At 41.0% G+C, this 15,537-nt stretch overlaps 1 protein-coding gene across 5 annotated transcripts in view; it reads left to right on the top strand.

Moving 5' to 3' along the window:
* Positions 1-9,422: 9,422 nt before the first annotated feature.
* The window catches only part of MAP3K4 (mitogen-activated protein kinase kinase kinase 4), a 68,212-nt gene continuing 62,097 nt past the window's right edge, over positions 9,423-15,537 (top strand). For 4 of the 5 annotated variants that reach the window (XM_056487194.1, XM_056487193.1, XM_056487197.1 and 1 more), the window contains exon 1: positions 12,919-13,342. In XM_056487194.1, coding sequence (XP_056343169.1) covers positions 13,275-13,342 — 68 coding nt within the window. In that variant the 5' untranslated portion in view covers positions 12,919-13,274. Of the gene's footprint in view, positions 9,500-12,918; positions 13,343-15,537 lie in introns of those variants that run through there. The other variant, XM_056487195.1, reaches the window with a different exon arrangement.

Below are 15,537 nucleotides of genomic sequence, written 5' to 3'. Positions count from 1 at the left end.
GACCTACCTGTGGTCTGTCCTGCTCTCCTGGGCTAGTGCTCAGGGAAGAGCTGGTGCCCTGTGGAGGTGCAGCTGGGAGTGGCTGGCACTTGCACAAGCCATACTCAGGTGAGACAGGCTGGTTGCTGCTCTGAGGAAGTGTTGGACAGGCTCTGATTCTGGACATTAAAGTACTCATATCTGGGATTTGTACTGGAGGAGTTGTAAGGAGTTTCTATAGTAGAGGCTGACAGAACAAAAAGGGAGGGACACATTTCATAAGTCTTAATTTACATCTAAAGTACATAAATGTGTCAGGAGGCACATAGGGACGATAAGAAAACTTACCTGTATCACTCCAGATGTCAGCTTGAAAACTCTGTATTCTGGAATGAGGATTTCTTCCAGATAGAAGCCTGACCAAATTTCTTGATTTGCTTATTATAGCTTTGGGCTTCAATAGGCCAAAAGAAGCTAGGTGAGATTAGAAATTGGCCAAAATTGTTATTTATTTAACACTTACAGTATAACAAATGAAAAACTTCAGTCAGACTATCCAGCATTGTTATAAAAAAAGGAGTAAATGGTGGTTTCTGTCTCAAAGGATAAACTGTCTAAAAGATAAGACATATGTGACTGGATAAAATCAACAAATAAGTCAGACTTGGGCAGAAAAGAGCAGAAAAGAAGTAATTGGTTAAGGTTTGTCTGGTCTGTTCTCAATCAGGAACACCTTGTACAGTTTCCCAAATACATGGTTTCTGAGATCATAGTTTTTTTCTACTTCAAAAAGAAATAAAGTTTTTGCCTGGTGATCCTGCTCTTTTGGAAGTGCCATCAGTTTGAATACTGTTGCTTTATGCATCATACTTAAAGGATAAGTGATAGAAGAAGAGGAGGAGTATCTCAGAGTAGCCCCTGTCAGTCTCTGGTGCTGCTGAGAGGCAACAGAAGAGAACTTCAGATCCAAGTTGCAATGTTGCATATTGATTTTTGTGGACATGCCCTGCTAACTGCCAAGGTCCTTGTTTCTTTTTTTAGCAGCTTAGACGGCTTTTACCAAGTATAAATATAGACTGCACAAATAGTGAGAAGCTATTTTTGAATATTTTGGTCACTGCTAAATAGAGAATTGCTAATCCAGGCATTCAGAAGTCATGATTCAGGTCCCCAAAATGAAAAGGCTGGCTTAAGTATATGTAAATCCTTTTTTATTTTCACTGTTTTGCTTACTGAGACTTCAGAATATTTCTGGATCATGTCTTCAAGAACTATTCTACAAAACTGAAGACAATAATTTAATATAAATTTGTATTTACCTCTAATTCACATTTCTTGGAGTTGTGACTTAAAAAATTATTCCCAGTGCTCTGAGACAAGAGAATTTTTTCACTTATCTGCCTAAGTGTCTGTTCTAACAGTAGCTGAAATCTCTTCAATCGAAAATGGAAATGTCAGTAGTGAGTAGACAGAGCAGCAGAGGACTGAGGCACCATTCATCTCCCACCTTCCTTTGTCTTCACAAATTTGATGTGAGGAGAGCACAGTGCCTCCCCTGTGCAGGGCTGCCAGCTGACAGCAGAACAGCAGCAATCTTCTGAGTGAGGCACTGGCTCATAGACCAGAAGCACATCGTGAATGTCACACGGCACACAAATATCGTGGCACAAATGTCAAACACTCTGAGCAATTCTTACAACAGGCATTAGCATGAACTTGTTTGATGAATGCTTTGTGCAAGTAATTCCCATTTGTGACGCATTTGGGAGAGGTTTTTTTTTGTTTTGCAATTTTCAAAGCAGCTCATAAGCAGAACATGGTCTAACTTTGTCCAGTGAAATGAAAATAATATATTGCTTGTTCAGTTGTAACCTTAGGCCCAATATATTTTAGTGCATCCTCAGCTTCTACTCTCCAGCAAAGTTTAAACTTGGCCAATGTTGCTACTGCCTGAGACTTCCTGCAATAAAGGTTTATTGTCTAGTAATTTCTTGTCATTCCCTTGAAATGACCCATTTTTAAGCAATCAGTGTCACAAGAGCTGGTGACTCTCTCATGTCTAAGAGCCCTTGTGAATATATTTTTGTGGACAAAATACCCTTCATTCACCATTGTATTTTTCCTGGAAACACCTCAAAACCAAATTCATACAGGGGGAATATACTGGCCTTTGCAACAGTGCAGATTAGCAAATTTGTCTTCTATGAAATACTTCCAGCACCCCTTTCTACTGCAAACTGGTCTTTGGTGAAAATTAACAAATTTGTCCTAGCACCATAATATCTTTTATTGGTTCAGTAGTCTTTCATTGAATACCTGTTCTAATTTCTGCTCACTCTTGTGAGCTACACATTTTGCTTTACGGGGACATCCTTCTTACCTTAATAAATTGACTAAACATGTTTCTGTAAAAATAATGCCAAGTTATTTTTGCCTGCAGCTCTCAATGATGATTGTGTGTTTCTTTAACCCTCCCTCCTGCTTAAAAGCTTCAGAGTTTGCTTGATACCTTTGAGGAAACAAATAATCTGACAGGGAAGGGCAAGGGCAGGGCTTGCATCACCCTGACCCGTTCCTGCTTGTTGAGCCAGCTCGACAGCCCAAGTCAGAGGTTACACCTTCCCTAAACAGGTGTAACTAGAACACTCCTCCGAGTGTACTAGACAGCCGGGACATAAGAACCAGAGTCCTGGAACAATTTCTTCTGGGCTTTCTTCTTGTGGCTGAGTGCTGATGTCTAAGCAGAGGCAGAGCCCTTCCCTGCCACACTGTGTGCCCTACCCTTGCCGATACCACCCAGCCTGTGCTGTGGGTGTGACTCACCCCACAGCACCCTGAAAGTCAGCTCGGTAGAGCCACGCACTCTGCCAGGACCCAGGGAGGTAGGGATGGAGCACTTGTGCAAAGGAGAGATGAGCAGAAGCTCTGCAGAGCAATTCCCCTCGGGCTCCTGGCAGGTCAGCACCCCACAGACCAGGAGCAAGGCAGCCTGCAGCAAACATGAGCTGACCCAGGACAAGCCTGGGCCCTCTGATGCAACTTTACCCTCCTGCAAAACCACGGGGATTTCTTGCCCAGTCACTGCTGAATTTGCAGCTCGTGGATTTTGCCCATGTTCTATTTAAGCTTCAGCCCTACCAAATGCAGATTATCTACCCCTGCAAAGGTGTTCACATAGCATTTACCTCTGTGTGTTTCCATTTTACACAGAAAATGAAAACCAGACCAGTTTGATTTAAAGATCTTGAATTAGACTGAAATTGTTAGTATTAATTATCTTATATGGATGGAGGCTGGGGTGTTGGAAAAATTTCTAATCTAGCACTAAGGAAATATGAACCTTGAACATCAAGAGTTGCTAATGGCACAAAAAGTAATGCATGCTTTTGTTTATAGCCAAAGAATCTGGGTACTGCTTTGATAATATATTTGGCTGATGGGAAGCGTGCAGCTGGACAAGCATTCAACAGCTCAACCATGCAGCCTGTTCCTTGTCCTTGGCAAAACAAAAAAAGATGCATCTTTCTGGCATTGATACTGGGACTTTGTTTATTGACAGGAATAAACTTTTCTCCTTCTTGTAAGCACAATAAATGACACTTTCACAGTAAGCTAATGATGGGTGTCTATAACGCGTGGCCGTAGCAGCCCTATTATTGATGTAGTTATACTGGTAAAAAATGCACACATTATTATAGTTTCATGTTGCAATGGGAAGAGATTCAATTATGCTCAAAAGCAGTGCTAGAGTTGTATTCATAGCTGTCAGTTTGCCCCACTATAAATACACCAAGAAAACCTTTTTCAGCTTGTCAAATTGCACAGAAATAAAGATCATTCTCAAGGAGAATGCTTTGGAACAAAGTGCCATGTAATCCAAGAATGTGGAAGCTGAAAAAAAGATCCAGCAACGTTCAGAAATGAGAAGCGTGGTTCATAAAGGCATCATAATAAATTACATAATCTAAATATCAATCAGTTATTTTTAAGGTAGACTTCTTGCTTTGAAAAAAAATCGGTTAAATTCAGTTCAAGCAACCATTGTTAAATGAATATTTAACCCAGGTTAAGATATATTCTGCAATAGAAATATTATATTTCTAAATTAAAATGAAATGAAATTAAATGAAATAAACATAAATTTTAATTTTATAAAGGAAGAAATATGTTACAAAGATGCTGTTAGAAAGCTTAACAGACTCACTTTGTAAACATCTTGTAGGTAAGATGGCTGATTCTTTATGGCTCTGAGTACACAAACTGTACATTTAAATAGTAACTTTCAGATTACTTTTATATGCCCACAGCCACATTTTCATAATCAACTTCTAGGACTCTGACAGCCAAAATGAGCACAAACCTTTCATACTGAAATTTCACATTTATGCACAAATACAAGGGCTCCATGGATGCTAAGCTGGCAATCAGATTTACTTCTGGTTTGTGCTAAAAATTGCAAACTGTGTAATGCGAAGAAAACTTGTCAGTTCACTTTTAGTTACCAAAATTCTGATGATCAAGTAGGAAAGACATTCAGTGGTATATTTAACAGGCTGTTTGCTTGTTGTTTCTTTCTCAGGCAAAAATATTTTAAATTCAAATAAGGATCATTTGGAAGTTCACAGGAAATAAGACTCTGTGATGATGTGACACCTACGGCTTGTGACTTTCTAGGACACTCATACTTACTGCATTACATCAGAGTAATTTTGATAGCTCTGCCCTTATCCTTTTTAGACAAGTGATGAGGCAGGCAAAACACCACTTTCTGAAGTCTATCTGTGCTAGTTACTTCAGGGAGAGGGATCTCTTCACAGTTAAATCCTCTTTCTCAAAACCGTGGTTGACAGGCTGATATGGAAACAAGGACATCTGGAATAGCTGCAATAAACACAGAATGAAATACTGAAATGAATGAAATAACTGAAACATAATGGTAATATAAATAGATCTGATGTACTTGCCATGCTTACAGGTTATTTTCAAATGCAGGTAGTGTGATAATTAAAATATATCAGAAAGCTCAGCTGAGGTACAGTGCCATGAATAGGGAATGACACAGAGCCATTCATCTTTTGGCTGGGCAAACCTCACTGAGAAAAAACGGCTGAAATCAGAGGAGTCTAAGGTTTTCAGAATCTGGCTTTGTAGGAATGATTAGGGGTGTCACATACACTTTTTGCAGAGCAGCAAAGCTGACCACATCCAAATAATGACAGGCTTAGTTTATTTGACACGTAAAATGCAAAGATATATAATGTATACAATTTGAATATCAGGATTCTGTATCACTTAAAATACAAAAGCATTTTTAATGTTAATAGTTTTTTAGAAGTTTTTTAAACCAATCCATACGGTTCAAGTATAAAATAATTTTTTTTTCAAAAAATGCAGTATCGTTGGTTTTGCTGTAAAACCTCATTAGTAGGAAGTGGTGCAATTTTGGAAAGGAAGATGCTCATAAAGCTGTGATTATACCCACATATTTGGTATTGTGCACTTTCCTCTGACAGAAAGTTACAATTTACTAGGCAGAAATGGCTACTTAACAGCATTATGAATGATGTATTTTAAAATAACTTAATTCTTAACTTCAATAGTTCTTTATTAAAAATTCATTAATTTAAAATCACCACAATTCATAACAAAATTATAAATAGTACCAAAAGTTTTTGGTGCTGTGTGCTTTTAAATAGTTGTGTTTCCTAGAACTTTCTGTTTAAGAGATTACTTGTAATTCAGAAGTATTCATGAGATCAGCCACAGAATGGCTGAGGTGGACAGGTTCCCCTGGAGATCACCTCATCTCAACTCTCTGCTTAAAGCAGGGTGAACAGGAGCAGGTTCTTCAGGGCCACAACCAGTCAGGTTTTGAATATGTCTCTAAGGATGGTGATTCCACAACCTCTCTGAGCAACCCATGCCATTGTTTGACCACTCTCACAATAAGGAAAGTTTTTTTCAAGTTTGAACAGAATTTTTCATGGTTTGTGCACTGCTTCTAGTCCTTTCACAGGACATCGCTGGGAATACCCTGTCTCCACCTTCTTTACTCTGCCCCATCAGGTATTTATACACATTGGTAAGGTCCTCCTGAGCCTTCTCTTCTCCAGGCTGAATATTTCCAGCTCCTCTTCTCAGATCTCAGATGCTCTACACCCTTCACTACCTTTATGGTCCTTTGCTGGACTCATTCCTGCATGTCCTTATCTCTTTTGTGGTGGGGAGCCCAGAATGAAGCTGTCATTTGGGGATGTTTTAGAAATGTACAAATACAAATTTTAATGCAAAAGTTTGAACTGAAATGTTATTCTTGAAATTTGTAATCCAGGTAAGAATAGCAATGCTATTCTTCTATTAACTATTCATTTAGAAATATAGTACATATTAATCTTCCACAGCTTATAGAATACATAACTCTTTGTTTGGTGATTAGTCATCCATGCCTAATGAAGACCATGACTGCCTCAGACAGTTTGGCTATAGCCCAAGTGTCCATCTAAAGAGCTAGTTGGAAGATTAATACTTCTATGATCTCATCTCAGGCAGGTTACAGCTATCCAATATGTGATAAAATTTTGCAGCTGATCCATACTAAATGCTTCCAGCAAGTGAACAAGCACACTCTAATCAGGAGTCCTTCTCCAGTACTGAATGAATAATGTGTGCTTGCCCTGTTGAAAACTGGGTGCTGAATCTCCAGATCAGCATTTTTCTCCTAGCTCAGTGTGCCACAACATCCATGCATTTTTGGAAAGCTGGAGTCTTTTAACCAAGTTTAGTCTGTTTTATGTTAGTGCCTCAATGCCTATGCCAGGTAGTAGGGGCTAATTGATCAGTATGTCTGCTGAGATTAGGGGTGAGAGAAATTTCTCTCCTGAACTTCACACACACAGATAACAGCAAAAGCAGGGCTCAAACATGCCATAGCATTCAGCCTGCAAAAGAGGAAGAACCAAGCAGTTACAGATCCTCAGCTTCAACAAGGTCATCCTCTTCTCAACCAACACATTATCTCCTTCCATTTTCTGTGGACAGGAACAAAAACTAACAAAGTTTTGACCTCTATGTATTTCTGATTATCACCACAGCTGAAGAGCAACTGCAGTTGAATTGACAGGCTTTGGACTGAAATTTAGAATTAAAATAACTACTCCTAAAATTTATCAATACCCATTGTATCCTGATAGTCATAGTGAAATCCACTCAAAGATGTTGATGGAAACCATCTTTTAAACAAACAGCTCAGCAGAAAATGTCACATGGATCTTAGCTCCCTAACACAAAGGTCATAATCTGGATTCCTCAGCTGGCTGTAGCTGGAAAGACTGCTGTGCCAGGACAGCATACAAGCTCACATCATTCCACAGTTATTTCAAGTGCTGTGGGCTATGTCTCCTAGCATGGATGTGCCTTAAAATAAGCATCAATTCCTGTGAGGAAGAGGAAATGCAAATTAATTATAGAAATAATGATAGGGGCCAATAAGATTCAAACGAGAATAAAAAACTCTGAATGCATTGAATGCCAAATGGCAGGTGATTACCTCTTTACAGTGTTTTGGACTGTAGGAAATGTGTAAGTATTTAGAAGGATGAAAATAGTTATGTTAACAATAAGGGAACAGCTTATTTGAAGTAATGAAATGGACAAAAATGAAAAATAAAACCTGAGGCACTGAAGAATGGAACACAAGTGCGAGTTGAAGAACAAGATACTATTTTACTATGCTCCATTTAGGAGGGCCTTGCAACAAATGGGGAATATCTTAATCCCTATTGATATTCACCAGAACTGAGCCATCAACAGGATTACACCATAAAATTCACCCTGTGAAGTTGTGGGGACAACATTATTCGAGATGATTCAGAGCAAAAGGAGGAAATGAATCCTATGAACATTTATATGTATGAGTAACTGTTCTCCCAGGGTTGTCATACTGTTGATTTCAGTATGCCTATTATATAAGTGAACTGATGTGTATGTAAGTGTTTGCAGGGATTAACATTTAATAAAGATTAAAATTTTCTCATGGCTGCTTCTAACTCCATCCACTTCATACAACTGCCAGGAACTGCTGGGGTAGAGGAAATGTCAGCTACACTGCTTTTCTGTGATTACTCTCACTTATAAAAAGAGCTGTTAGAAGGAGGAGACATGGACAGCTCCTGTCTTCCTAGACAGGGAAGTTTGATACAAATCTCACAGCTGTTTTCTGCTGGGATAATGCAGCTGCTGTAAGGCAGGCATAGAAAGAACCTCAGCTGCACAGCCAGATATTTTAAAAGATATAGTCTGGAACTTTTTTGTGTGCTTTCTGGGATGATGGAAATAAGAAGCATCACTTTATAAATTTTTGTATAAGCAACCAATCAAACTTGCAAGCTGCTTGAAAACATATTGAAAGAGTTATGTGTAACAATGCATTGACTTGCAGTGAGGCACACGCAGAAGACAGATGGATATGCTCTGGGCCTACAAATATGGTTTCGAAAAATTTACCCCAGTTCTTCACTGGAGCTTCTTTGAACATGAAATTAATGAATGTAGTGAACACAAACGCAGACAAGCATTTGGTCTTGTTTATAAATGCCCCATGGCTGCTCATTGAGTATGTCTATTATCCAGCTGGGGAAAGAATTAAAATATGATTTAGCAGGAGCCAAGCTAGCTTTAAGCAAGCTTACTCTGTTGTTGATAGTCAAGTTCAAGCAGCACTGAATTCAGTGCAGCTGATTTTCACAGGCCCAAAATCAGTTCTGGGGCAGATATAAACTGCTGTAGCCAGACTGTTATACACGTGTCAACATTTTCAGTTTTAGGTAATTTCTATGTCCAGTGCCTTGGTATCTTTGAAGAGCAGTGGGTTTAGCTACGCCCAGTTTTACAGACACTGAGCCCAAAGAACAGCTTTACACAGTAAAAGCACACAGCTTTAGGCACAACTGGATTTTGTACTTCTTTCACATGGGTCATGCCCTTTTAATAATGCAGAGGCAGTGCTACACAGAGTAGCTTTTTAGGACAGGAAGGACCTAAAAAATAATGCCCAGCTGAAGTGATAAAACAATGATCACAGGCATATCTCTGACCTCATGCTACTCTTACTAACAAATGCTCCTTTAATAGTGGTGAATTAATGGTATTGAGCCCTGTGCAATCTGACATGCAGCCTGTGAGATGACAGCGCTCAAACAGAAATATTCCACCTCCGTCAAGTTAGCTGGCTCCTATTATAGCACGGGTGTCAAACCATGCTGCTGAACAAGCTTTGGCAGCTCTCATGCCAGCTTCCCAAGTGAATGAATCACAGTGGTAACGGGTCATTGAACAGGGGTATATACACTGGGACTCCTTAATTTCTTTCAGCTTCACACTTCAAATCGATTGCAGCAAAGCTCAGATTAGATAACACTGAAAACTGAGTTCTGCTTCTTTCAGTGCCACCCCCAACCTGATCTTCTGTGAGAACAACGTGAGAACAACAAAACTGTAGATGGAGGAATCTGCATATGCCCAGGTAGCAACACATCTTGGTATTTTACTTGGACTCTGGAGATGCTAGCTGCAGTGTCTACATAAGAAATGGTGTCAGGTTGTGATCTTGATATTAAATTCAGGTATTGTTCCTGTTTTACTCTTCATTGCATTGCAGAAGAGCATTTCTAATCTATGACCAAGAAAAAATGAAAATTTTATCTGAAGCACATTTTACTAAGTCTAGACTAACCATACCTAGAAGGCTGTTTTATAATGTCTGATTAACTTTGCTTTTACTTTTAAATAGCTTTTAATAGAATTAAAATATGTAACTTATTTGAAGGAAAATCTAATTGTACAAAGCTGGTTTTGTCAATAATTTGATTTTTTCTTTTTGCATGCAGTTCACACAATGAAGAACAATCTGATTACTAGATTTAATTTACTGACTTAAAAAACCCCAAAACCAAGTTATGCCTTATTCTGCACAACATTCATAAAAGGAAAAAAATGTTTGGAAGTTCAGCCTTGTGACAGGAACCAGGAGAAAAAATTTCAAATATTTTCCTATAACATATTTATTTACCTACATGGACCAAATCTTCCTTTGTCTTCATTAGGATTTTTTGTATGTAGAAAATAACTGGAGAAATGGCAAATGGCAAAAGCACAGCTGCATGTACAATTGTGCCTGATACCTGTGATGAATTGAGGAGGGAGGAATATCAGAATATATGCCCCAGGAACAGATAGAAATGTCAAGGGTAGTTGCAGCAGAAATTTGAAAATGCTATTTGAAAGACCTGTTTTTGTTATTAGGATGCTATTGCCATGTCAAATTTCTATTGCAAGTTCTAGGACTGCTACTGTAATAAAGGGCATGTACAATAAGCAATTCCTAAGAAATTGCAGCATCTGCTAAATTATAAAGCCAGATGTTTTCTGAGAAAAGAGAAGAAAATGAATTCTAAAACTTCTGAAAACAAAAGTTAAATGGAAATATTTGTCTATTTTGACAGTTACTTGTTTCCTGGTTTGTTTTGTTAACCTGCAGTTTTGGAGTCATGATTTTGTCACATCAGACAATAAAATCCATTCCTATTATTTTAACTCAATTTTCTTACAGACTGATGCTACTTATTGTGATGTGTATTTTAATCTTGTGCCTTCTTCTATTCCAGCAGTAGAACCAGAGTGAACAATTTCATTTATCAATTTCCATGCACCTATGAAATATTGATATGTTTAGACTCAGAAACTGACAGTGGGGGAGTCTTTGAAATACAATGATATTCCTTAAAAGAAGCCAGAAATAATTAAAATAAATTTTTTTGGCATATCAATTTTTTAAGACCTGTGTATTGCCTTGAAATTTTTTTCTTTGCTAAATATTATCCCTATATAGGCTCTGAGACTCTTATATCATCTGATGTTTCATGTACTATCACCTCCAAATATTCCTGCATCTCTCAATTTCTTCCCAAGTTCTCTGTTAGACCATCCATAAACTTCTCCCCTTACAGTCTTCTCCTTGATGCCAGGAGCTATGTTGCTCACTATGATCAATTGCAGATAAAGAAGCATCTCTCTATCAAACTTACAGTCTTGCTTTGCTTGGCCAGTACCTGTAGTTCTATCATATTTTCTGTGATCACAAGAATGTGATGCAACACAATATGCTGGGTTGCCCTGAAGGGAAAGGGGAAAATTAATACAGGGAAGAGTTTTCTGGACCACCTTGTTTGAGAGGCTGCAGTGAAGCCCAGTTTACTCCTGTAAACTATCTTGATATTGACAGAAAGTAGTGGCAGTGGTCAGTCCCCATTTCTCCCTTTGCCAAGGGCCCTTGGGGTTTCTCCACACCATCACATCTATGACAAAATGCAGTATCAGATTTTTTTCTTGGTCAATGAAAACTCTGTGCTTCTAACAGACCTCTGCACTGACTGTTTTGACAGAAGAAGCAAAGAAGCTGAAATATTTTGCCATGATTGCTAAATACATCTCTGCGCTGCAAACAGCTGCAGAGATGGTGTGAGACAATGATCCCTAACTGAAAAGAATGTTCAAATTTAATCTGTTACATTGAGTGTTATTTGTGATCATACTAAAAACACATGCATACTGTGAAGTAAGCAGCATTACCTTAGGTAATGTATGTTTTTTATGGAGATGACAACCAATTTATTGGGTTAGCACTTCAGAATTTTTGACTTTCAGCTATGGTTTCTAAGTTTTGTTCACCATGAGAGATTAGTGGAAATGCATTATGTGTATATTGAATTAGAACTGCTTTATTGTTTTGGGGTCAAGTACTCAAGTAAAAGTCTTTAATATGCTAAATACTGCATTTTTCCATTGCATTAGGTATCTTAACTAGTAATTCTTGACATAAATGCTGAATGTCTTGATGCTTCAATGTCATGATCATCAGGATTGTGGTGATTCAGGAATCTTTCTTGACCTATGGAGAACAGTCTAAGTGGCTTCCTGCATAATGTTATTTATCTGGTCTTGCATTTTAAAGCACGCATTCATTAAGATAATAAATAGTAGATAGTATTAAGATGATATAGTAGAAGTATATCCTGCATTTCAGCTTAAAAAAATTTCTTTAATTTCAAAGGGGACTGCTGAATTCGTTTCCTTAAACTTCGACAGAGAGGTGGACAACTTTATTTCATAGACAGTGACTTTACACCTGAATTTTGGTATCAGACTAGAAAGTTGCAAATTTCTTGTACAGTTAATGAAGGAACTGGTGCATAAATGCAGAATGTAGAACTGATTCTAGTCCAAGCTCAAATTTCACCCATCAGAAATAATGCATGTGCTTTGTATACACATTACTGATGCCAGGGTTTGTTGCTGTGGTTCCAGTAGACCGTGAGGCTCACTCTCAGAGACCCCAAAAATTAAACGAGCCATGGCACTTTCCTGCCTTGGACGTGTGTTAATATTGATATTGACATTCCAGCCAATACACAGTGCAGTTCATTTTCCTCCCTCTATTTCTAGCTGGATAATGTGGCTCCATTTCTCTGTCAAGGCTGATAAGCAGTGCTGCCGGAGCGTTTAAAAAGTGGCGGTTCATAAACTCAAACAAGTTACTCTGTCAGCAGCAGAGTATTAGAGGTAAAGGATTATTCTTCCATGCACGCCCCGAAGGGGACCGCAAGGGTCTCTCCCCTTCACCCCCTGGATCCGGCCGCGGCCGCTCCAGCCTCCGCAGGCGCCGGACTTGGGGCCAGCACGGCAGCTGCTGAGGGAAACCATCGCCCCCTCAGCAGTTATCTTTCCTCCCCTCCCTGTGTGCCCGCGGTGTGCGGGCGAGCAGCGGCACGGAGCGCACTGCGAGCGGCCGCAGCAGCTCCCGACAGCTCCGCCGCGGGGGCAGGCAGGGGGCGGCAGCGCCCGCCGCGCCCCCATCGCGGCCCCGCCTCGGGAGAAACGCGGCCCCTCGCGGGGAACTGCGGAGATGTGATTTCCACAGAGCCGCAGGGAAGCAGCGCTGTCCCGCAGCCCGTCCCGACCCCGCGGCCGAGGGGGGAAACTCGCACCGGGAGCCGCCTCCCGCCCGGCCGCGGCGGAGCGAGCGCCTCTGGCGCGGCCGGTCCCTCCTGGCGCGCCGTAGCGATGCTGCCGGCGCCGCTGCCCTCGGAGGCTGTTCCCAAGATGGCGGCCGCGCGGGCGGCTCTGCGCGGCCGCGTTCCTGTAGCCGGCTAGGGACTCGCTGTTCTCCCGCTGCTCCTGCTCCTCGCTGCAGCCCCGCGCCGCGCACTGGGGCCCGCCGCCATGCCGGCCCCGGTGCATGCATGAGAGACACCGCCGCGCTGCTCTGTGCCGCCGCCGCCATGGAGGAGCCGCCGCCGCCGGCGGGGAGGTCAGTACCCAGCGCTGCCTCGCAGGGAGCTCCGTGCAGGGAGCGATGCGCCGGGGCCGGGGGTGCACGCTGTGCCGCCCGCGCCCGGCCCCTCGGCGCTGCAGAACCTGCGGCTGCTGCTGCTGCTGCTTCAGCGCTTCTGCAGAGCGCCCACGGAGCCAGAGGTGCTTCGATAAGAAATCTCTAGTGGCTGCGGTGGGTAAGGCAGTGTTTTGTGGGCGCTTTGCAATTAAAAGCAAATCGTTTCCTTTGCCCCCAGCCTCGCGGGCGGGTGTGTCGGGCACTGCCCGCCCGGCTGTCGGGGTCGGGCCGGAGGTGCGGGGGCTGCAGAGCGGAGCGGGAGCAGCAGCTGGAGCCCGCGGGAGGCTGACGAGCGTGACCTGTGCTCCTTGACTTGTGAGCTGCAGCGATAAAAGCGCTGCCCTCTCGGAAGGGTGTCTCGTGTTTATGGCAGCCGTGATTAAAATCGGGTTCTCTTTGGCGTGCCGGTGAAACAGCAGGGTCATGGAGTATCGCTGCTGGCAGCATTGCAATCGATAGTTCTAAGAAGACAGAGTTAAAAAAAAAAGAAAAAGCCTTCACAAAGAAGTGTTGTGATCGCTCAAAGCTTTCTGCAACTGTTGTCACCTCCTGAATGTGCTGACCTGCAGATTGGCTTTTTGCAAGTCTCCGTCTGTGCCCTGCTGAGAGATGGGGATGCAAATTACTTTATGGTTTAGTGTTTCCAGCTGGCTGCAGAAGTATTGCATAAGTCCAAGTTATTAATTCCGTGGCAATTATTTCTCATTTTTAAATAGCATCCTGTTGAGGCACTTCACTCCTCACGAGGAGGCATTCAGGAAACTTTTTTAAAACGCTTGTGTGATCAGTTAGTCCTGTAAGGCAGTAGTAAGGTGCGTTGTGTTTCAGGTGTTCTGTGCAAAATATCTGCTGTCATATTGCCTGAGATCGTTCTTGAATATTGCAAGCTGTGGTTTTGTGCTGATGGAATAAAAAGGAAGTGGTGATGTGCTCCTCTGTGGGTCAAAGCTATGGGGTTGAACAATGCCTTTGAGTTTTCATTAATGTGCATTAATGATTTGTTTTTCTGCCATGAGAATGTCAGAATCAGAAGAGATATAAAATTAGTAAGATTTAACAAATATTATGAAATATAAATGCTGTAGGGTAACTGAATTTGTAAGCTTCTAAGTTCCTTTTCAAAGGACTCTTCAAAGACTAATACTGCAAGTTAAGCAGAAAATAATTTATAAAAAGTTTGTAAAACAGCACAACCCTAGACCTGGACTGTCTTCATGTATAAGAGTAATCTTTGGAGCCTGAGTGGAAAACACCCAGGCATTTCCTGTGCAGGGCCATTTCTGACCTCTGCTGGATTCTGCTTATTACAGGACAGTTTATATGAGTCGGATGTGGGTGTGGATAATGTGGTGACAACTTTACCCAGCAAATGAAAATTGAATTAGCTGTTTTGGAGTGAGCTGGTGGGTGGGAAGGGGATGTCTCAAAACAATTAGGTAGCCTTAATTTGTGTAGAGCAATGCATGTACTCCATCCACTGTGATTCACTTCTGTGTGTACTCTGTGTCCCAACTTCACACCTGCTTCTCTGGCTTTATGCAGCACTTGCTTTTACTTAAATCTAATACAAGTAAAGTATCTGAGGCTTTTTCAACCATGATTACTTTTGATTTAAATTTTGGAGTCATCATTAGGTATTTTTTCTTGGGGCTGTGAGACAGAATCTTGTTGAAATTGGTTTATTTTGCACAGGCTTGGGTGTTTGAAATCCATTTGATGGCAGATCGCTTTTAATCCTGTTTGTAGAGCGTGAGTGTGTTCTTAAAATAAAGAGTTCTGGCTAGTGTTAAAGTGTATTGCTATAAAGCATTCTCTTTAAGTTAACTTTAGTTCTGGTGGAGAAGTATTCAGTCATTCTGAATTAGCAATACACCTATGTTTGTTTAATAAACAAAGCTTATTGATTTGTTGTTTTGAGAGTGAGAAATCTGCTTTGCTTTGTGTGAGGAGTCTGTCTTTTGTTAGAATATAAATGCAATGGGACATTTATAAACTGAAGGCAAACATAAAATATATTTATGTCTTTTTTGGAATTACACAGTCCTTAGTCAAAAGCATTGGGTTGTGAATCTCTCTCCAAAACCACACTGTTTTTCCCAGGTCTTCCTTTCTTG

This window comes from Oenanthe melanoleuca, chromosome 3 (assembly GCF_029582105.1).
Source record: "Oenanthe melanoleuca isolate GR-GAL-2019-014 chromosome 3, OMel1.0, whole genome shotgun sequence".
In the NCBI taxonomy this organism is placed as follows: domain Eukaryota; kingdom Metazoa; phylum Chordata; class Aves; order Passeriformes; family Muscicapidae; genus Oenanthe; species Oenanthe melanoleuca.
Note: the sequence above shows the minus strand (reverse complement) of the source record. Positions and strands in the feature narration are given on the sequence as shown.